Source organism: Lycorma delicatula, chromosome 1 (assembly GCF_047948215.1).
Source record: "Lycorma delicatula isolate Av1 chromosome 1, ASM4794821v1, whole genome shotgun sequence".
NCBI classification, from domain to species: Eukaryota; Metazoa; Arthropoda; class Insecta; order Hemiptera; family Fulgoridae; genus Lycorma; species Lycorma delicatula.
In genome coordinates, this window is record NC_134455.1 from 206,214,220 (window position 1) to 206,237,699 (window position 23,480).

General features: G+C 28.1%; 1 protein-coding gene across 1 annotated transcript in view; it reads right to left on the reverse strand.

The window, feature by feature from the left end:
• Window positions 1–23,480, reverse strand: part of LOC142317747 (uncharacterized) — a 507,996-nt gene that overhangs the window by 101,489 nt on the left and 383,027 nt on the right. Inside the window, exon 6 of the mRNA XM_075354295.1 lies at window positions 7,581–7,704. Coding sequence (XP_075210410.1) covers window positions 7,581–7,704 — 124 coding nt within the window. The remainder of the gene's footprint in view (window positions 1–7,580; window positions 7,705–23,480) is intronic.

Here is a 23,480-nt window from a genome sequence, read left to right on the forward strand (position 1 = left end):
ACGTCAGCCAGTTCTCTGGAGAGAATTAATTAGTAATTAAATTTAATTATTCTTGCATTGTTTTAAATGAATTACACGCAATAAATTAGTTTATATAATAATTAATTTATAGTTAAATAAAAAATTATTATTATTATTATTATTAAAATCTGACTAAATAACAAATTACTTATTCTCATAGTTTTACATTATGAGATATATTAATATTCAATGAAAAATTTTAATATTTAATTTTTTGTATTCTAAATGTTTATTTATTTTTATATTTAATATTAAATATTTTTACCTTAACATTTACATAAATATACATAGGATTATGTCATTCACTTTCTGATACATAATCTTTTAAACACGTATTTTTCTTTTCTCAAATTTTTCGTTAATTTTCTTTGTATATACGACGTTTGCCTAGCTTTTAAGGATACATTTTTCTTGATATTTTCTGATTGTAAAAATACTGACTGGTTTGATAAATATCAGTGATATTTCGATTGTCAAACGTCAAATACAGTCAACCTTAAAATTTTCTTTACAGACAGAAAAATCTCTTAGCAAAGAAATAAATGTACAATTTAAACAGGCATGAAACAAGATAGAAGTATAAAATATCAGTTTAATTTTCTTGGAAAAATCCAGTTGTTAATAAAATCAAAAACTGAACACAAATTGATTTAATCGCAAGGTACATCTTCATACAGATTGAAAAGAAATTTCCAAATTTATTAGCAGGACTATTTTATTTTGTAATTGCGTTTTACTTGAGAACCATTGGACTGATTAGATGACAATCTGAATATGTTTTCTTAATCACGTACCCTACGATTAGATATATCTGATTATAAAATTAAATATGTTATTGAAAAGATTATTTATAAATATATTATTGCATCTTGAACTATTATAGTTGCGATAAAGTATATTCACACGGTATGGAAAAACATGACTAATCGATTTCACTTATTTTTTTACGTTTTTTTCTTTGAATAAAATTTGTTGAATTTATTGCTACAATAAAAACCGCATGTTTTTACTTAGATGTACAAGTCGTAGGCATATCTGAGTTTTTTTTTTAGTAACAATGTAGTGTTTCTATTAAATTTGTATTATCCACCTACTATTTAAGAGATAATTAATTTGGATTTCTTTAAATTATTCTATTGTTATAGGTAGTTTTTTACATTAATTCTATCAAGTTAATACAACAATTACACGTCAACAAAGTATTCATTTAGAATTTTGTGAAGTTTGAATGGTTGTGTTTAAAAACTAAATTTTTTTTGCGGTAAAAATATAATTTAGGATACATGGGATTAGAAAATATTTTTTTACAGATAAATATGTCGTTCAGTGGTAGACCACTTTTTTATAGCCAAAACCGGACAAAAAACTATATTTTACTTATTTTGTTACCGTTGAGAGAGTAAGATAAAGATAAACAGATTGAATTAAAAAAGAATGCGTGATAAAAAGAAGTAAACATTCAAAACAGTTGACAAGAAAGGGAGAGGATGATTAAGAGGATGGTGAAATGAAAAAGATGAAGATACATAACTAGTTATATAGATGTAAAAGTGACTGATAAACGGGGAGTGAAATATATCTGTAGGTGTTTGAATAATTTATTTCCCATTCAGTGCAAAATACTGCCTTGTATTCTTAAAAAATGTACGCAGATAAATAATTATTTAACAAGTACATCTCGTTTTCTTATACCACTACTATTTGAATAATTTTTTTTTAATCAAACGTTTTCTAAATATGAAAATAAAAACACACAAAGGAATTGCATTTGTTTTCTCTAATATTCATTTTATCGTATTGTAACAACGTATAAAACTGCAAGCTGTCTGCTTTATACATAATGTAAACAGAAGAGTTTTATTATTATAGAATATATACAATATACGATACAAAACTCTATGCAAAGAACAAAAAATAATATAAATAAAACCGATAGACAATGAACGAGTCAAGTTTTACTTTGCAGAAGTGAGGATACTTTCTACAGGTAAGATTTTTTTTTCACCTAAACATTCTAAATACATCTTTTTTAATTAAAACTGAGAACAAATAAAACAAAAGTAAAAAAATATTAATAAGAAAATTTTAACTAAAACGGTCTTAAAATGTACTCATTAAATGCAGTTTAAGTATAATTTGTCAAGCCACAAAAAAAGTTCTTTATTACAGGAAAGAATAAATTTGTATATAATAATAATAAAATTAAAATATACATTATATGAAATTTACGATTCATGGATACTTCTTTGAAAAAGAAGTTTTGAAAAAATAATAAGCATTAAATTATCTGATTTAGTTTGTACAGTTAATTTTCACTTTATAATGAATTACCAATACCCATATATCTTTCATTTAGTTTAATATTGAAATTAAAATGGTATTGACGGTCGGATGACTGATTTTGTTACTGCCGCGGCCATTGTAAGACGACGATAATAATACGTAAATATATAAAAGAAAATCGAGTAATTTGTAAATTTTTGCCAAAATGGTTACTTTATTACGAGGTAGTAGGTAAGTACCTGTCATCTCACAGTAAATTATTATAAGTTATCTGCCTGTACAATATCGGCGATTTACTGTGTGACAATATTACGTGTTTTCAGAATCGGTGAGTGAGGGATTTAAACTAATTTTAAGTAAATTCCCTACATTTTATAGATAATACCATCAAAAGATGATGTTATAGTTTTAATCTAGTAGTCAGTAAATCTAATTTATCCATAATAATGTTAATTAAATATAATCTGCAGTGAAATGAAATCACTATTTATTAATCGTATTAATTTATACATTCAAATTATAACCTTCCATCTCGCTAGTGTAATTTTAATTTTTTTTAATACTCTATTTACGTTAAACATCCCTGTTTTACAAATAATTGTTTTAATGTAAATTTTCTTTTTTACTGTTTTAATCTATTCAGTTCACTTTACGTTAAGTATTAAATAACATTTCCCAGTGAATATTCATTCGTTCCAGATTTTTTTTTGGTATTTTAAAATTATTTTAATAAATACAAAATCCTAAAAAAATTATTCTTTTAGAAATAGATTATAATAATATAACAATTTATTAATAAATAAATAACATTCAATTTTTAAAAATAAACAGTTAATAAATAAAATAAAAAATAAATTATTAATTGGATTATTTGTAATGATACACGATATACAATATAACAAACAAAAAATATTTATATTAATAAATTTATAAATTTATTTACTGGTTTTGTAGCAGTTTTTTTATTATTATTACTTTTCTTTTGCTTATGTTATCAAGTTGACTACTTATTATTGTTTTTAGTACTCAAAGAATTTATGTGCTTTTTCAATTTTTTTATTTAATTGTTCCCTATTGAATAATGTTGTGTCTTCTTTTATCATAATTTTTTACTCCTAATTTTTTCGTAACTACAGAGAAAAATTACGATTTATATGTTTTGAAAATTAAGGTTATTTCTGTAAAGAACATTATGATAGATGTGTATTGAAATTTGTACGTTCAGTAGAAATATTTGAAGAACATCAAGTCAAATCTTATTGAAATTATATTGTAGTTTCGCTTTATTTACCCTACAAAAAGTTAAAAACTGATCGGACCAACTATTCGGTATTATGAACTAAAATTGGGCTTACCGCCTTTTCTGAGACGTATAAAATTCACCATTATCAATTTTAAACCTAAAGATGTAGTAATGCAACGCTTTAAGTTTTGTCAGTCGATTATTTCTTGTATCCCCTATATCTTTAGGAAAATTTAATTTTATCACCTTAAAGAGTAAACCAAAACATAGTTATATAATCAATTACAACATATTTAAATTTTCAAATGGCCTATGATTTCTGTTACAATTACTTACTGATTCGATAGATAATCAAATGATTTTAATATCGCCGATGATAAAATCCACAATTTAGAAGCGGGATTATAATTTTTTAAAAGAACACTTTTACATAAGTGTTTCGTGAATAACACAATGGTTAATAATCAAATTAATAGTGACAGAGTAATCGATAATTAAATAATTAGTTATGAAGTGAAGAGAATATGTACCCGGTATAATAATAACAATTACGTGAAAATAACATAGAAATTATAGATGAACTTTATTAATTGTGCCAAGTAGTAGTTATCTGACCACTAGAAAATTTTTCATAACTAATGGTATCATTTTACTAAGAGGAAGACTTTAGGTTCGATATTGCAGTACAAAACTTTCCTTGTAGCATTAATTTAGCGAGACAAAAGACGAATTGGACAAATATTTTTTTTTTAATTTTAATTTAGAAGAATAACTGTAAGAAAATGTTTTCAGTACAAATAATTAAATGAAATTTTAAAATTGATTGTTCACAAAATAACGGAAGAGGGGAAATATAGTAGTGTTGTTATAGAGATAATTCGAAAATTGTTAGACAGGAATATTTATTTTATTTATATTTATTTTATTCTTCCGAAAATTAATATTAACAATAAAATATTATTTTCATAAAATAAGATCTGCTAACGTTTTATTTTGCATAATGTTATTTTAAACATTTTTATATAAATCTATTAAGATTATAAAATTGCAAACAAAATGAAATAGAATAAATAAAATCGTTATGTGATTTCTACAACTGTAAAGGTTTATTGTAAATAATGAAAAAATCTCATAATTTTACAATGTATTTCATATACGTATTTAACCTTAACTGTGATTTCTACACGATGAATTAAATTTCAATTGCCTTCCAAGTTATCTAACCAGCACATTTTTCAGTCTGATTAGTCTAAATATTTTTATATTGCAAGAATTCTAAATGATCATTAATAACTATAAAAATTTATCGAGTAACATTCATTGGACTAGATTAACGTTAATATTAGTTATATAAGACTCCCTTTTTAATTAAAATAGAATAATAAGTTCTTTATTAATTAAATATTATTGAAAGTATATTTATATTAACTTTTTAAATACTTTTAACAGCTGATAAGTAATTTATATAAAATTATTTATTCACGCTGGCGATTACAGACCCAGTAACATACAGATACAAAGAAAGTGCTCACCTTCTTACTGAGATAAATTCCAAAACTAAAAGCCCTCATAAACCGTTTACAAATAGCGGTATAACATAACAAACTAGTTGAGCATTTTGATTATTAAACAATTATCATCAGTTGATAATGAAGAATAATTACGTAATAATGACTAAATAAATTATATAATATAAATCTATTTACTCGCGTAATTCACGCATCTAATTTTTTCTTAAATATTTAAAAATAAAACATTCACTCAAATAAATATCATTCTCTCACTGATTATCACATTTTACTTACATTGTAAACCTACGTAAAATCGTTTCCTCTCCTAAATCACGCACCTTCTTTTAGATAAAAGATGTTGGCAAAAAAAGTGCTTGAATTACCCGAGTAAATACGGCATAATATATTTTTTTCCTAATGACGAAAACGATAAAAAAGAATAATTAATAACAATTAAACAAAGAATATTTATTAACGAAACATTTAAATACGATTTCTACAGAAATATAAAATAATAGTTTTGTAGTATCCCGTAAATATTATTTCTTTAGTATTAATTGGTTTTATTATCGTGTTTTTTTAATTTTTATATTATAATTCAATATCTACTGATGATAATCGTTTAATAATCGAAATGGCCATCATCGTATTATTTCGTTTAAAAATAGTTATTATTTTGTAAACGATTTCGGACCTGTTACAAATTGAATATTATTACTATAAGTAACATAATTTTAATGATATCTATATTTTATAACAAATTACTGACTGCACCTAAGGAAGTATAAAACATTTTAATTGATGCAATTTTCGCTTTGCTTTTCTTCTTTATCTCTAACATTTTTTTTCCTTTTAGGCATTATTAGTATCACTTAGATTAATTTTGGTAAACATGGACCGTTGGTAATAATATATAAATTATTTGTGTAATTAAAATTTCCACTTACCATTTTTCATTAATAGTAACTATGTTCGAGCGCTTTCGGAGATTATTACTCCACCCTGAGGAACAATGATGTAATATGTATTATAAACATTTACTTCACATAACAATAATTGTAAAATAAATATAACAATTGATCGTCAAAGAGGAAAAATAAAGTTTGATCGTAAAATAAAGTCACCGTTATCCGTCATGTCAGTAAGAAGGTCTAGGTTTGTGTGAGCTTCTTACTGACATGACCGAAAACGTTGACTTTATTTTACCTCTGACGATCAATTGTTATATTTATTTTAAAATTTATTTTACGATTATTGATATGTGAAGTAAATATTTATAATACATATTACATCGTTGTTCCTGAGGATGGAGAAATTATCTCCGAAAACGCTCGAACATAGTCACTATTAATGAATGTTGGTAAATGGAAATTACAATTATATAAATAAATTATTAGTATCGTTAAATATACCATTATTTATTACACGAGTAGGCTGTTATTAATGTTTAAATAATTCATTATGAAATTCATTATAAGTGTAATTTACAAATGCGTGGGTTTATGGTAAGTACGTATTTATTTTCCAAATTTTCCTATCATATTTGCCAATGTTGCAAAATTATTATGATTTTTAGATGGTTATGATGTTCCCAGTATTACACTCACCCATCTTTTTCTTTCTTATAGTTTCATTAGTTTCATTTTACTGTAGGTTTTTGAATTAGATTTTGCAAATATCTATTAATAAAATAATTCTGTGTTATTTACTTTTTATTTTATTTACGTTTTAAAATAATGCAACTAACTAGAGAATAAGTATTTACAATGTATTTTGTTTTTACCCTAGTGTGACGAGCAACAAAAAATTTATCAAATCTATAACTGTACCGTAATACTTCGTGAAAAATTTTCAAGACATTATTAGTTTTACTGTATATGGTTATTTTAATTGTCATAATCACTATGATTATGATACTTAACGCAAACATACAGTTAGTAGGTTTTTTGCCGGAAGAATTACTATCGATGTTATACGTCCGGCTTCTCCTCCGTCGCAGCTTCTTTAAGAAAACGTAAAATAATTTACAACTAACTGTTTGTATGTGTTAAGTATCATAATCATAATGGTTACGACAATTAAAATAGACATATATCGTAAAAATAAAACAAAAATTATACCTTGAAATCATTACAAAAATTAAAATTCTTAGAAGTATTAACGGATTATTAAAAACAATTATTAAACATTAAAAAGAGAGTGTAATTCCAGCAACAAATTTATTTTATCATTTTTCTTATTTAGTATAAAAATTTTTTGCAATAGCTCATAAGATTTTTTTTTCTAACTTTTTTCTTGATAAATCGCTAAATTTATTGTCATTATATGGTTAAAATTTCTAAACTTAAAATTATGTTATTAACGAGCAAGCATTTTAGCTACTACAGATTTATCGTTAAATATGTTGCTTTTTTGTTATTATCGCTAAATTTTTACAGTAAAAGACCAAAATTAAGTATTACTACAAGCATATTATTTGTAAAATTTAATATATTTAATGCTTAGAACTATTGAATGCTTACCGAATGGCAGTTCGAATCTGCAGTCTACCAGCAAGGAGTGACCTGTTGGATTTTTCGTGCCTACAACTTCTCCATCCATCATCACTAACTCAGCATCCAAAGACACCCAGTCTCCAGCTCCCTCCTAGAGGTAAAATATTATTAAATAAATTATTGCTTTAAATTACACAATATTATACAATAAGATCGATAATTTTAAAACAGGTTTAAACCACTTGCTGTAAAATTTTCCAAGTTGGTCTAAGTTAATTAATTTAATTACTATTAACATGAGGATGGGCACACACGCTTCGTATATAAAAACAGATTAGTCGTTTTAAAACTTAACTATCGGTATTATTAAAATTTATTCGGGGGATGAGTGAATTAAATTGATCATTTTTTAACGATTTTTATTTACACATTTCTAAAAACTATAAAAATATTTGAATGTTCCTCTCTTTATTTATATAACGTTCCAATCCATAATCAGAATCAGTAAAGTACTTAGTCAACACGATCGATCGGTGACTAAAGTGGACGCTTTACATAATCAACAAACGAGAAATCCTGCAGTAGAGAATTTAAATTATCTTTAATTTTATTATTTCATTGCTTAACAACCTTCCTGTTTGAGCAACCTGAAAAATTTAAATATAAAAGTATTTTCTGAAACCAATCTAGACGTATTGATGAGAAATCTTTAGATCAGCTAATTCTTCAAATATTACTCGCATCAGTTCAATCTTAGATCGTAAGATTTGTAACTAAGTATCAGTATTACAATAAATATAAAATGATAAGGCCTACATAATGACAAAGATAGATCTATTATTCATCTTGACAAAGAGGTTATACATAACCGAAACAATAAAAAATCTTTATATAAGGTTTTTTTGTTTATTAAAAAGATACAAAATTTTACTGTTGGGTAACTTCATGTATTATAGCTATCCGGTAATTCTCTAAGAAGACTGAAAAGAACTTGGAATGCAGACGTGCTAAAATAGTTTATTAATATATTTCACGAAATTTTAAATCAGAAAAAATCTTTTTTTAAGAACAAACCGAGTAATTTTTGTAACAATGGAATAGGTTAACAATGTAAAGCAAGGGAATCATCTATCAGATTATTTTTATGTAATTTTACACTATTATATAATTTTGGAATTTTTTAATTTATATGAAAATCAAATATATTTTAAATATTTTTAATTCGTGTAGATATAGTTCTGTAGAATGCATATCATAAATGATTATTCATAGTACTTCAGAAACGGAATAACCGCCTTTAAAATTTTGGTAAAATTAAGTCACAAATAATTTTTCTAATAATACGTACATTGTACTGGAATATTTATGTAATAAGATATATCCAACCAGACGGATTAAAAAACTTCGTTTCTAGTAGTACTCGCAAAGCTCGAGGTAACTTCCTACCCTTATTCCAATAATAATAAAGTTGTTAAATTTTTCGAATTTACGAGTACGAATACGAATTTTTTTTCGAATACGGGTTATCATAACCAAACATTAAAACTAATGTTTTAATATCTATTAACCTATAACTGCTATCGACAAAGTCTCTGTGAGCCACCTCCAGATGTAAAACACTTTTTCAGGGTAAACAGAATAGTAGGGAAACTGGTCTTTCAGCTATTATCTGTAAAGGCTGTCGCAATTACGAAAATTGTTATAATTATTTTTACGGACCGCATGACCCATCTGTAATGTTTTCATGACTTAGCTGGTAATCTATAACCGGTATTTATACAACGATATTCGTTTTTTATTCGTTTAAATCAAGAAATTTAAACCATCAAGAATTTTGGGAAGAAAAATAGATAATGTTGAAACCCAGGAAATTATTTCATAAGGGGAAAATGTGGTGGCAGCTCCTTTAACTACGGTCAGTTACCCTGACGAAAATGATAAAGATGAAATAAATAACGACCACGATTCTGACAGCGAACTTGACGATTCTCTTGAAAAAAAATCAGTAATTCTGTAAATGAAAACGATACTGACTGGTACGGAAAACAGGCAAAAAATTCGTCTCAATAAAGTAAAACTAAATCACTCATTATAAGAATTCTACGAGAATTAATAAAACATACTCGTATAAATCTACCTTCTACACCGTTAGATTCTTGGAAACTGCTTTTTACTGACGAAATGTTAGAAACGATAGTTAAATTTACTAATGATAAGATTAGAACAATTCGCGTATGAGCAGTCTTTTTTTGTCTATTCGTCTGTTAAATGAAAATTAAAACAAACTTTTTAAAAATTAAATAAAACCTTACATAAAAATAAATTTAAATAGATCTTCAAGAAATCCATAAGAAATTGAAAATTAGAAAAACGTTACCTTTCAAAATTAAAACTATCAAATTGTAAATCAAATTTGTAAAATCGATCTAAATCAGTTTCAAAAATATCTAAATTCAAAAATAATTCAAAATAATTACTAAATTCAAAATTGCAGGGTTTTGAATTTTTTTAATAAAATAAAGTTACAGAAAATAATACGTAGTTTTCATTAAAAATATATTTAAATAAATATTTATTTAAAGAAAACAAGGAAAACTACATACGTATTTAAAATTTAATTAAGAAAAAGTTTTTTTTTTTTTGATGGGACGGATGTTTTCATTCTGATCGAGGAAAGGAGACGGAGTTCCATTCGCGATTATGTTAATAATGGCATTCTGCTGTTTTGTCAAAATCGTAACAAGCGTTTTTATATGATAATAACACAATGTAACTGACTTTAGTTCAAGAAATTTTTGTTTAATACACATGTTCTAAAAAAACTAAATCAAATTCAATTTTTTTTTAAATTTGATTAAAAAAATAACTCTATTATTTACTAAATTCAAAAAGTAGGGTTTTAAAATTTTTCTTTATTATAAAAGATAAATGTTTCAAATACGGTTAGACTTTGAGAATAGTGGCCGCTAATGATACTATTGCTTTAAAAAAAAAAGGTTTTAGATAAAATCTTTGTGAGCAAATTCATTACAAGATTATCTGAAGAAATTTTTTATCACAATTATTTTTAACGACGTATTCCAGAAAACAGGCAGTGTTCCAGCTTACATTTATACCTAAAACTGTAATATTTACGTGGGCGACCCGGAAATAGGTCAAGCGACTTCCGCAAATGACATAGCAATTTTTAAAAATAGCAAGCTCTCCGTGCCGCTTACTAATGAAAATGAGGATTGAAGTGGTTTCCTGTTGCTTCTTCGCTGACCACAATACACAATCCATATCAGTACGCCAAGCTATCGAAATGCGGGTGATATTGTAAGCTCGGCAAATACAACATCACACAGTATCGCGTGGTAATAGTGTATAATTTTTCTTTTGGAATATAATACTTAATACTTAACTTTGTTTTCCTCATGGTGATTAAGTATGTAATTTGTTTTATGTCTACATTTTCTAAAAAAAAGTAATAAGTAAATAAGTAGCTTTAAATAGAATTCACCTTATGCTCAAAATTTGTAAATAGTATAGGATTAAAAATCTGTAATTATTATTCTTATTCGATATAATAGTACGATTAACTAAAATAGTTCATAAAGTGGAAACCTTCTATTAAAAGCTTAATGATATCTGGTGATTGCTGTGTAAGAAAAAATAAGTCAAATTGAAACTGATTGCAAGTAACAAAGCATATTACTTTACGTACAAAAGGATCACATTTTTACTTTTGAGAATTTAAGTAGGAGAAGCACTTAGATATGAACATCATTTATGTCACTGCTTGAAGAGATAGTGTCATAATGTAAGCGTAAGTAGTTAGTCGATTTGGTTAAAAAGAAGAAAAATTTAATACGATGTGACATGTGTGAGGTTGAATATAACTAAATTTGATGGCGTTCATACAATGTAACAAGAATAAAGTACAAAATTTTCTACGTACAATGTTAAGCGCTTTATAACCACTTAAATTAATGCGACATAACTTATCAGAAAACAAGAACAACTCTTTTAACATCATCGTCCGTTTGGCGCCAGATATATGACGTCAATGAATATAAAAATAACTATATGCAACGGGTAAATAAATAGATAAACAATTCTTTACAGTTTTATATTATGAAGCAATGTTTATGGACTAAAGTTCATGAAGATATTTTGACAACTTGACTGCCTTTTTAATCTTCAAAATGAATTTCTGTTCACGTCTTAAAAATAATTTTTAATTATATCCTACTTGATTTTCCTAATACGGTCGTTTACCCTGTTACGGTATAGTTAGCTTTTAACAAACCCCCAACAGCATGGGTGATGACAACGTTAGGCTGATGACTGCGGCTGCGTTTTTCTTACTCCGAGTATTCATGGTTATTATTATGGTTTTCGTTAATAGTTCTGTTACTTATTCGTTTTTAGTTGTTTAGTGATGTTTTTAGTAGTTTTGTTGCGTTTTTGTTGAGTTTTCGTTTTTCTTTTTTGTTGCGACACCTTTAGTTTAGGTTAAACTGAATTTTGTAGTAAGTTTATTAAACTGAACGTTTTGTTCTGTTATTTTACATTACTTCATGTGTTTTTGAAGTTAATTTTCAGTTTTTGTCGTGTTATTTTATAATATTAAGTGTTTAGAAATTTACTGTTAATAGACTAGCCCATGGGCTTATTTACCTAGTTACCCAGCTGTTTGATTTGTTTACTCGTTTACATCGCCGTGTGTCGAATTAATTACTTTTTTCAATTAATTACTATTGATTTTGGTTTTATTTTTGGTTTTTTTTAATTTGCTTGAAATCATGACCGACCAGAACGGTCAGAGGGTGCGATTCGACCCGATGAAAAGGGATTTTCTCCAGTAGTGGGACGACGGTCCCCCAGGAGAGGAGCTTCTCATGTTCAGGTGCGGGAAGTCCTCTCCGATAATAGTGGTTGTGAAAGCCTAACGGAGATGGTAATAGAAGAGATTCGACGTGCAGATCCGCTGATGATCATGCAAAAAGAGTAAACGAGTGGAGAAGCGTCGGCTCGGCAACGGCAGACGGCTGTCGACTCACCGGTTTTGATCTCTGCGGCCTCGGGTGCCTCGGGTAGTGGGGCCGTTGAAAGAGATTTTCCATCCCTACCAATGAAGTTGGGTGACGACGTCAAGGACGATGGACCGAGACTTTCGAGGACGGTGGGGGAACGCAGGCTGCGGTTTTCCCCCACAACAACAGAGGAGAAGAAAATATCTACGGCCGACGGTAGGAGTTTCCTGTCCTCCTGGGAGGACACCTCCGATTTCTAACGTGGTTCTGTCTCCCGCATGGAAGATGGGAGACCAAGGGAAGCGAAACCTGAGGGTGGTGCAAGTGCGGACCTTCGGAAACGGAAGAACTGTTTGGCGTTTAACACTGGAGTTCTACTCCGGTATGTCAAAGAACTGATCTTACTTATCCGCCAAAACGCGACCACTAAGCTGGAAATAAAGGCAATATGGAAGGCATTGTCTGTATGGTGGAAATGTGTAAAGACATACTTGAGGATACAACTGTGGGCCCTCAGCCAAGGCAACCTACACAACTGGTCATGGTGGATGAGGACACACGGACTTACTTCATCATCACGGGTGTCTCATAGTCTCACAGTCTCCGGACGGGGGCCTGCAGCAGAACATGGCTTGGACGGATGAAAATCTAAGGTGGGCGACCGATGATGGGTGCCACCGACGCAGACCTCGAACGGCTGGTTTTGAGGGGCTGATCTGCAGACGTCTTCCAATCTTCAGCCCTGATAGAAGATGCTACAGAAGTGGAAGAAGGTGTTGAATCTATTTGGATTATTGATATGGCGGTTGGGGTCGACAACCCTCAAAACGCTATGATGTACTAGAGAGCTCCGTGAATTCGGGACCTGGCTCTCGCCGGTAGACAGAGGTTGGGTCAGGTCATTGTTGAGTGATCGACTACCCACAATGTATCTGGCGGAGATGATGCGTGTAAGTTAAATCTTGAAAGGACGAATTACGTTTTAGTAATCGATTAGACGGTTGGGGATCGTAGGTTGGCCTCTATCATCTTCAGATCAGTTCCCCAAGTGCTGAATGATGGACAGAGTCGATCGGTCTGTTTCTACGGGCCGCCTGGGCAGATCGGGCAGATTTTAAGGCGCACCGTTGAGTATACGTGTAGGCGGGTAGGGAAGAGGCATTTTGTTCATTGTTGCGTTCGTCTTCAACGTTGATGCCGCAAAGCAAGAAGCGACCGGCGGAGCCACCGACCACTACGATGGTGATCAAGGCGAAGAGGAAGTCCTACGCTGATCTCCTTTGCTCCGTGAAGCGTGCAGTGTCTATGTATAAATGTATTAAAAAAACCAAAAACCCAACAGCATAAGTGTCAGCATAAATTTAACGGAAGGAGGGAGGAATATGATCCGAATGCAATTTAAGTAACTTAAAGAAAAAAAAAACAAGCAGTTCTGCAGTCATATTTACACTATTTTCTATTAATCTGAAATATATTTAACAGATAAATTTGTATGTAAAACATAAATAATGAATATTTCCTCACCATTACTTTGTAGTAAACATTATTTTTCTGTTTCTGTTTTATTTTACTGTCTATCGTAAGTCGAAAAATTGTGTTAAGTCATACAAGACAGTTCTGATATCTGATTTTTTGAAGGTGGATATTGTTATTTCTTAAGAATAAGTAACTTTAAAAAAAAATTTATATTTGTAAATAAATGGACAAATACAAGTTAATATAATTAATTTTCAAAATATCGGTTACACAATTCATAGTAATGGGACCTAAACAATGATCTGACAATCCTGACTTGAAAAATCGTTCTAACGTTTTGAATGAAACCCAAGAGATGAAATTATACTTTAGATTAAAATATATGTAAGCATAATAAATATTTAATTATGATGAAAAGCTTAGTGTTTTGTTAAGGGTCTTCGAAACAAAAGAGTACGACTCGATTTTGTTACAAACGAAATCAATTTGATCATTTCAGTATACACATATCTAACTTTAACAGAATACTCAAACATTTCGCTTTATGGAAAACAGAAATACTATCGTAATCATTAGGAATTTACGTGATTAGCAATGTTCCTTCTAACCGAGAAACAAAATTCAACGGTTTTATACATATTTAAATTTACGTAATTTATCCAGTGATTAATTTTTTAAACTGTTATCGAAGAATTTTCTGTTCCTTTTATACAGATACAGCTGTATCATCTGCGAAAAGGGTAATACTGAATGGTTCAAGATTTCGGGACTAGTCATTTGTAAACAGTAAGAAAAGCAAGAGACAGAGAACACTTTCTGAAGCATATCTATCTCGTGTAGTGAAAGTCTCATTTAACATATTTATTTCTACGTAATTTAAAATATTTTTCAAAAACAGGGAAATGACTAATAATAATAGAAATTAACTAATTAAAAGAATAGGATTCTTTCAAAAGAGCCATCTAATTCGTTATGCTTTTTGAGAAATGTTAAAAATCTATTTTTTATAATCTTTTAATAATTTAGAAAAGCGGAAAATAAAGAAATTGGCCAATAATTTTGTAAATTAAGTGACAAATCTGTCTGAAAGAAGATAATAACAAAGGGTGTTTTATGGCGGCAGGGAAATAGCTCGTTTTTGAAAGATTCATAAATTAACAGACAAACCGAAATTTATTTGGGCGTACGAATCGGTTACTGAATAACTAAACTAATGACACAATTTGTTCTTCTTAACGTACCAATACACCGAATCTTGATAATTCTTTTTTAAAATATAGAAAATGTTTTTGTAATTAGCTTATAACTTTTCACTCTTGAATTTTTTCTCTTCAGCTGGTGAAGAACTAAACATTTCACCATACAGCTTATCAAAAAGAAAAATCCTTTGAGTGGAAAGTAATAGAAAGTTCATAGATTTTTATGTATTTTGATAACCTAATTTTCCTTATTAGAAAATTAAAATTAAAATCAAGTAGTAAACATTGAGTTCATTAAATAAGCGAGCAAGATGATTGCCAAATCGTAGTTCTGATTTATTTTGTGCTATTCGTTCCGCGTGCACAAGACAACTTGGCAACTTTAATAAGTAATAAGTAAATAAGTAGCTTTAAATAAAATTCACCTTATGCTCAAAATTTGTAAATACGTTTAGTGTTTGTAAAAAAACTTTTATACCTCTGTAATTATTATTCTTATTCGTTATAATAGTACGATTAACTATAGTAGTTCATAAAATGGAAAACTTGTATTAAAAGCTTAACGATATCAGGTGATTATTCTGAAAGAAAAAATAAAGTGAAATTGAAACTTATTGCAAGTAACCAAGAATATTAATTTAAATATAAAATTTTTACATTACATTACATTACATACATACACTTTTACATACGCTCTTACATTAAACTTTTTAGTTTTGAAATCGCTCTTATATTAAACTTCTAACGCCAGTTTGAAACCATAGATTTTTAATCTTAAAACTCGTAAATAAGATCTGGGACAGAAATATTTTGTGTAGTCATTCAATCGCTCAGGCTTTCTCTATAATATGAAGTGCGATATTTCGAACTACAACGAGAAACTATTGTATTGTTACTTTTCTCTATTTCTCAGTATCCCATTTCACGGAAAATTAACGAATCAATCTCCAGAAACTATTCCTACTCATCAACGGTAAATTTGAAATTTAAATAGTGGAAAAGTTATTTTTTTAATTTCCTATCTAATTTTTCATGTAAAAAGTGTTAATTTCATATTCATAAAATTTTTAAAAGATTTCTTCGTTGTTGTACAGTACTGGCGTCTGTTTCTTATCCTAAATTATTAGTAATATTTTAAGTATACTAATTTTACTAATGTATATGTAGCATGATTAATTAAAAGAATTCTGAAGCATATATTAACGTTCTCTACTTCACAACTTTTTTGTATTTATTAGTTCATTCTATTTCATTCATTATTTATACAGTATCTTTTGTTATAACACATATTTATATATTTGAATTTGAATTTAGATTCTGGGGTCGTTGTTCCAATTAGCAGTCTACAGATGAAAGTATGAATTTTTGTTCTGTTATTTACATTAACACTGTCTTTTAATTTCCCGTCTCACTCACGGCAAGAGTGAATTCCACTTCAGAATTTAATGTATAGGTTTCATTAGAAGAATTTTATGGCGATATTTCCCTGTTTTATCGAAAAAGCCATGACCCTGGCAAAGCCGGTCGTAGGTTAATAAGCAATAAAATCAAATCGATATGCTTCAACGTTTTACACGTATAGATGAATAGAAAATTTAATAATAACATAATATGTGTTTTTATTTTCAGGTGGAAGAAGGGAAATGAGATTTAAAAATAAAAGTTTACTTATAGGACATAATATGCACGAAGCTTTTAATGAAAGGATGGAAAAACATCGAGTATAAATACAAATTAGCTAGCATGACGTAGCAATATTCTGACGAAAATGTGATAATATAAATTTACTTTATTACTTTAACAATGAAAAATTATTCTTTTAATGAAAAAAGTTGCCTATTAATAACTATTATAAAATTTAGGTAGGCTAGTACATCCGGAACAATTTTAGAATTTTAAATCAGTTAGATAAAGAAATTCTAAATGAATCTAGTTTGCAGAAATATGACTAACAGCAGCCTCTCTGCTGCCGAAATTAGTTGAATATGTAAATTTATCATTATTGTATGAGTTTTTTATTAAATTTCCTAAAGTAAAAATTGGAAACATTTTAATGATACAAAAAAGCAATAATATTTATAAATACAAGAAAAAAAAAATTTACTGTGGTTACAAACTTCATAAATTTATAAGCCAGGAAACATGTTCATAGCTCGATCACAAAAGAATTTTCTGAAAAAATGCTGTTAAATAGCAAAACTCAAGAATAAATTTTCAAAACAGTAACCAGAAAAATTTTGGGATTTATTTCAGAGATGCAGATTTTTATTTGAAACTCTTATTTGGACAATAAATTTTATAAAAAAAGAAACGTGTACATTTAGACAACGTTGAAGTAACCTTTCCTGCACGAATTAAAAATGTAAAGCCTTTATTTCCAAAAAATAAAACTTTCTTATTTGTTTCTAATAATAATATATAAAAAAACTCAGAAACATAAAAAAAAATGTAATACTCTTAGGAGAATTCAACCCCAACTCGGGGCATACGTCCATCTCAGCTTGATGCCATAACAATACCTTCCCATCCCAAACTGGACGATGCCATAAGCTTTCCAAAAACTCCTTGACATCTTTCCAGCATTTTCTTTTGGTTTTATTTTTTTACCTTTTGAAGGATAAGATTACTAATAGATTCTAATCTATGCTTCTTCGATCACCCGTCCAAACCATTTTTAACATCTACGATTAGGAGTCGTATTAAATACAATCTTTTCGATTAGAATCTAGAGAGCATTTGTAGAGTAAAATAAATTTTACAAATAGTATGAATTTCTTGTTAAGCTAGACTCGTAACAAAAACGACAGCCTAAACTTCATTCTTTGCACACAGATTTTTACATAATGAAGATTACACATGATATTTCTTAATTACCATCTTTTTGCAAACAACTTTGTCAATAATTGACATAGTAAAAAGATTTATACTTTACATTACGACAATGAATAGAATTTTTTATTTACATAGTTACTGGAAATTAACATCAAAACTTGTGAATAAAATCACAATCTTATATTGCCGTTCATTAAAACTCTGTTTTAAAATTCTTGCCTATTTAACTCTATATAATGTAATGAAATGCCTTCAATATGTTTAATATCCATATACATCTTAACTGAAGTTTAGCATATTAAAAAGAAAAACACACATAAAACATAGAAGTACTGATAACCGAATAGAAAAGTACTAATAACGACAAGAAGAAAAAGAAGAAGATACTTAAAACAGACAGCAGAAGTAGAACCGGCACAGACTCGTATATTAGGAGATAAGAGGTTTAATTAAAATAACTGCTAGTTTTGCAATGCACTGTTTGGGAGAGTGTGGGGATATGGGACAGTAGAAGTTGGAGAAGGGGATATCTCTGCATTTAGGACACTCAGTGAGGATGGAGCCACCGACAGGGTGGTAACTATACATGGCATGCAATCGACCGAATAATATTACTGAACACAATAAACACAACACAACATGACATATACAACACAACACATATAATGACGCAAATTATTATCAGATAAGACATAGATAATGCTAAAAATTTAATTAATTTTTTTTATCGTCGATCTAAAAAGGTTTCAATACGTACAAATTTTTGTGCACTTGGTCTCTAATTTTTTAATTTACTTTTATAATTTTGTGTACGCAGTGTTATAAGGCTCTCGGTAATAAAAAGCAATTTATTATAAGTTAATTAGCTTATTTAAATAAATAGTACTTCGGTTGAAAGATACACTAATTAGTAATAAGGAGAAAAAAAATGTTTACTCTGTTTTATCTGGACGAAAAAATATAAAAGTTTCACGCAGGAAGAAGTGTAAAGATTATATATTATAAAGTACTAAAAGGGTGAAAGCTACTCAATAAATCATATCAAACCTTCCTACCTTCCTATGAAGTAGCTTTCATAGGTCCAGTAAGTTTAAAATTAAAAAAAATATTGAAGTTAAAGGATTAAAGTATTATTGTAATTGTAAAGTGCCTTTTTGGTATTATAGAATAAAATGCAAAAAAATACAAAGGTTTGAAAATATAATTTAAAAACATCCGAAATTTTTATGGGACTGATAAAATTGATATGTAGTTGTAAAAATGTTATAAACAAAACAAAGTACACAAATAACGAACACAATATTTTATTAAAAATATTTTGATCGAAATATTGTAACAAAGAATATAGTGGTTACATAGTGGTTAAAGAATAATTACAGCATTAAAAATATTCTACTTTATCACATAATAATACAAATAGTCAAATTTTAACAGGGATAGAAAAATAAAGTGATTGAATTAACAAAAAAGATTGATTGGTGTTTTTAATTTTTTCGTCAATACAAGTAAGACATAATCTGGATTCATTACTATTACAAAATAATTTATTTACAAATTTAAATAACCTAACATGTTATTGCTTTAAACAAGAATCAAGTTAATCAACTATATACTTGGCTGCTGTTCTGTCCAGAGCCGTTTTCAGTTATAATCAAGAATTGTATTTTTAACAAAGGAAGAGTTCGTTCTGTTTTCTGACTTGTCTTCACCTGTTGAGTAATGAGAATCACTTCTTTAAAGAAAGATTAAAAAAAGTTGACTTAAGAATGTATATTTGACATATTTAAAGGTATATGTAGATTAGGTTGTTTATAAATATAAACTAATTATAGAGTATGATATTGTAACCTTACATTTGTTTTTTGTTTTTTTAATTTTTAAAAAGCAAGGTGTAGTTTATAACTATTTGTTCAGAGCTGTACATAAACACTTCAGAGGATATATATTCTTAATTAAAAATCAATTGCAGATAAATTTTGTGTAAATTGAATATAAAATAAATATTTCAGACTGTTCAAGACACAAATGCTCATTTCGTTCGCGTTTCTGTAAATTTTAAGTAGATATTCAAAGTGGTTTATATAAGAAAATTATAGTTCTGATTTGGGTAACAATATATCTTGAACTTAATCTCTTTTAGGTATTTTTACAACTAAAATAAATTACAGGCAATATACTTTAGTCACAGGTAATTCTCTTCATAATTTTTTAAGGAGTTCATATTTATATCATCCAATATCAAAGAAACGGTCATTTTTCCATTTTTTTTCAAATTTTACTCATTTAAATAATTTATGCATAATTAAGTGTGATTGTAAATCTTCATACAAATTGAGCGTTATTTCCGTGTTGAAATTTCAACATATTTTCTCCTAATTTGGAACAATTTCTTTTGAAATTAATCACAATAGTAATTTAGCTTTTTATTAAATTAATACAGTGGCAAAAAATTGTCTTCTTGCAAAGTACGAAAAGGGGCTTTAAACATCCCTGGCTTTGGACAGGTGGTTCAGAAACAAGAAGGGCCGCGCCTATCTCATTTCCACTAATTGCCAACTCCCAATCCCGGATGAAAGTGAGAGGACGGCGTGGTTTTCCCAAGAGTGAAATGTTTACCTTTTTGATTTTTTTCTTATTGCCTGCATGGAAAGCCAACTTCGAAATCCTTTTTTTAGCTAAAAAAGGTTTAACTAAGAAAAATCACAATCAAACATCTTTGGTGGATGACTTCATCTGTTAAAAGTCTAATGCCAACAGTGCATCGAATATGTTTAGTATGCATGTAATTGGTTTTTCACACTGATCCAGAATGTTTTTCACAAAAAATGTTAAATAACTACATATGGTGACTTGTTATAACAAGACTTAACTAAAAATAATAACGATAATAATAATAAAGTAAAAGAATAAATAATAAAATAAGCACATTACAAAAAAATAGGCATTTCAGAACGTGAGATATCCTAATGATATATGCTTTATGCTAAAAAAAAAAAACCTTTTAGTCTGTAAACTATAAGCCCTTTCCGCACTTCCCAATCCTTCATAAAAAGTAACTACAAACATTTGAAGATATTCTTTAAAAATGTTTAATTTTTGCTGAACCCTTTGCAATTACATTTTATTTGTGATAATTGTGGAGAAAGCATTACTCTCCCGAGTGTTTTTAACGATTTAACTACGAAAATTCATTTATTAGCTTAATTATTTCAAGTTTTACATAAAAATTCAGTTATAATTTCTACTTCCTCGCACTGAGAAATGGAGAATATTTTCCAGTAAAAAGTTATATTCTCGTGAAATTTTTTGCCTGCACATTCATTAATATATTTATTTTGTGTTGTATGGAAGTAGCCCGTTCATAAATAACTAAAATATCCTCTTCCAGTGTGCAGTAAGGTAAAATGATCGATGTACCAAATATCACTACAATTTATATAATTATAAACATAAATTTTATTTGCAGCCTAATTAAATTTTTTATAGTCTATATTACATTTGAAAATAATATTTCTTATCTTTGTGGAAAAAAAAGTGATTCATATCATAATGTGATTCTTTTTTTATGTTTAGATAACCTTTAGAAAAATCTTAAATTGGTGTAGTGTAAATGAAAATACGCAAACACATTTTTGTGTATTTGTATCAATGATTATACTGTGTATTATTCAAAATAAACCCACAGTTTCCGTTTTTTTTTTATTTTAGGGCATTTGCCCTTTTCTATTATATATCTTTTGTCTTTTCTATTTACTTTATAAGGTCTAAGTAGTTTACGAACGTGATAGATTGCTTCTGAATTTACTCAAGCAAACATTGTTTTTGAGTATTCTCTTGTCAGGCGAAATTCACCATAATGTTGGAAAATTCGAAATTCACTATGTATGTTATTTCATTTTTTTTTTTAATAAATAGCTGTTCTTTATTTCCTCCAAATAATATTAATAAGATGAAGATAATATAAAAAATGCTATGAGAAGTTCAGAAGAATAAGGTGTAAAGCATTGGTGAGGGAGAGAGCGACTGAGAGAGGGTGAGAGAGAGTAACAGAAGAGTGAGAATGGAATAGAAAAAGATAGTTGCAAGCTTTTAAATCGCTAACATCTGGACAGTCCTCCTTCCCCTTTTTTCAGAACTGTTATTAAAGTCAAGGATACTTTCTTTTTCTTCTTCTTTAGATCCTTTAATCGAACTCTTCTCTTCCCAATTATTCTCCCCTTCTCTCACCAATCCTCTAATCTTTCTCTTTCCCTCGTTCAACCGTGATTCAACGGCAACCCTTATCTCAACACGTTAAACTTCTCTTTTCTTCTCACACTCTCTCTTTTGTAGAAAACTCTTTCCTAGTAACAGTTTACTTCTCTTTTTCTTAATAAATTCATTTTTTGATAAATTAAATTCATAGGCCTAATTATTTTCATTTTATGAGAAAATTTCTTAATGCAATATCGTAACGTACTGTTGCAACTGAAATGAAGTATTTTTTGCCTTAACCCGCATCTCTTCGTAAAATGAGGTACGTCATATGTTTGATAGTGATCTGATAATTTTTACTTCTTTTGAAAATTATTTAAAGTTTAATTAAAATGCGAAGAAAAAGAAAAGCTAGTAATTAAAACAAATCAGTGATAAAATTAAATGAGTGATAATTTTAAGGCCGATAAAAGGAATAAGTTATGAATTTAATTTAAAAAGTTAGGAAAAACTTAAAATCCAATAAAATAATATTTAACTGAAGAAAGAATGAGATCCAACAAATACAGGAAGCTTGAAGTGAAATGTTTGCTTAGATAAGCTAGTACGATTTGTTTGTAATTTGCACAATACTTAAAACAATTTTTTTTTCTTTCGAATTTAAAAACCTAATAATTAAAAAAAAAATTAATTGTTACCGACTATATTCTGAGAAGTTAATAAAAATGAATATTTTTAACTTAATAAACTTCAATACTTTTTCGAATTTAGAATTTGTGTGGTTTTAAGAGTACAATTATTTAGTAAGAAGTGAACAACTACTATTCTTACAGATAATTTTTTGACTGCACTAATTTAAAACCTATTTTATAGAATGTATTTCCTTAGCATGGATTCCAAAACCACTTTAAGGTCGTTTTTATTTATACATTCAAGTAGATAAAAATAAAGAACTAGAGAGCCAATTAAATATATATATATCTTTAAATGATTCTATTAAGATGATCCACTCACCGGCCCCTTATTATGGATAGAAACTATATTTTTTAAATCTATTTTTTTTTTTTTAGTTCGAGTTTCTGAATTATTTCAATTAAAAGAAAAACTATTTTCAACACCAAATTGAATTTTACAAATGTGTAATTTATCAGTTCGTGTCATGAATGTACTGTAAGTTATAATTTATATATTAATTTTATAATAACAAT